General features: G+C 57.4%; 1 protein-coding gene across 1 annotated transcript in view; it reads right to left on the reverse strand.

Moving 5' to 3' along the window:
* TSGA10IP (testis specific 10 interacting protein) overlaps positions 1-530 on the reverse strand; it is a 15,679-nt gene extending 15,149 nt beyond the window's left edge. The window contains exon 1 of the mRNA XM_026650320.1: positions 384-530. Coding sequence (XP_026506105.1) covers positions 384-530 — 147 coding nt within the window. The remainder of the gene's footprint in view (positions 1-383) is intronic.
* Between the last annotated feature and the right edge of the window lie 130 nt (positions 531-660).

Raw genomic sequence — 660 nt, forward strand, 5'->3', positions numbered from 1 at the left:
TTTTTTTTGCTTGGGGCGGCAGAAATGCTGGAGCCGGCCCTGTCTAGGAGGTCCTGGCTCAAAGCTCCCTAGTCCACTAGCCCCCACTCCTCCCAAAGCTGGGAATAGAGTGTCCTGACGACCTGACTCCCTTGCTCCTTAGCCAGTGGTGTCTCTCTACAAACACCAACCCAGGATAGTGAGGGAGAGAGACATGCACCAGTTAAGGAGACCCTACAAAAACTAACCCCAACCCAACAATTTTCCCCGCGTATTTGCCCCTTGGGGGAGTCCCCAACAGCAGGGAGATGAAGTTAGAGTTTGGGATGGTCTAAAATAGATGTTGGGTTCCCCAAGAGTGGGGGAAGCCAGTACGCAGTGGGGGAGGGAGGTACAGGTGTTACCTCTTGGGGAAGAGAACCTGAGAGCAGCCCTAGTAGGTGCACCCTGCCTTTCTTCTGGTAGAGGGTGCCAGGTGCCCGGGCGCTGGGGTCCAGGGAGGGGCTGATGCAGGCGTTGGTGAACATGGAGCGGCGGTGGGCCCCCAGCATGGTGCCTACCTGACTGCCCCACCCCCAGCTGTTACTGCGGTGACTGACCTGGTTCCAGAACAAGGCAAGGTGGGGGGTTCCAGAACTAGGCCCCGCCCCCTTCATATAGTCACCATAGTAACTGTGATGG

The sequence above is a fragment of the Terrapene carolina genome, unplaced genomic scaffold, assembly GCF_002925995.2.
Source record: "Terrapene carolina triunguis isolate 2854851 unplaced genomic scaffold, T_m_triunguis-2.0 Scaffold89, whole genome shotgun sequence".
Lineage (NCBI taxonomy): Eukaryota > Metazoa > Chordata > Testudines > Emydidae > Terrapene > Terrapene triunguis.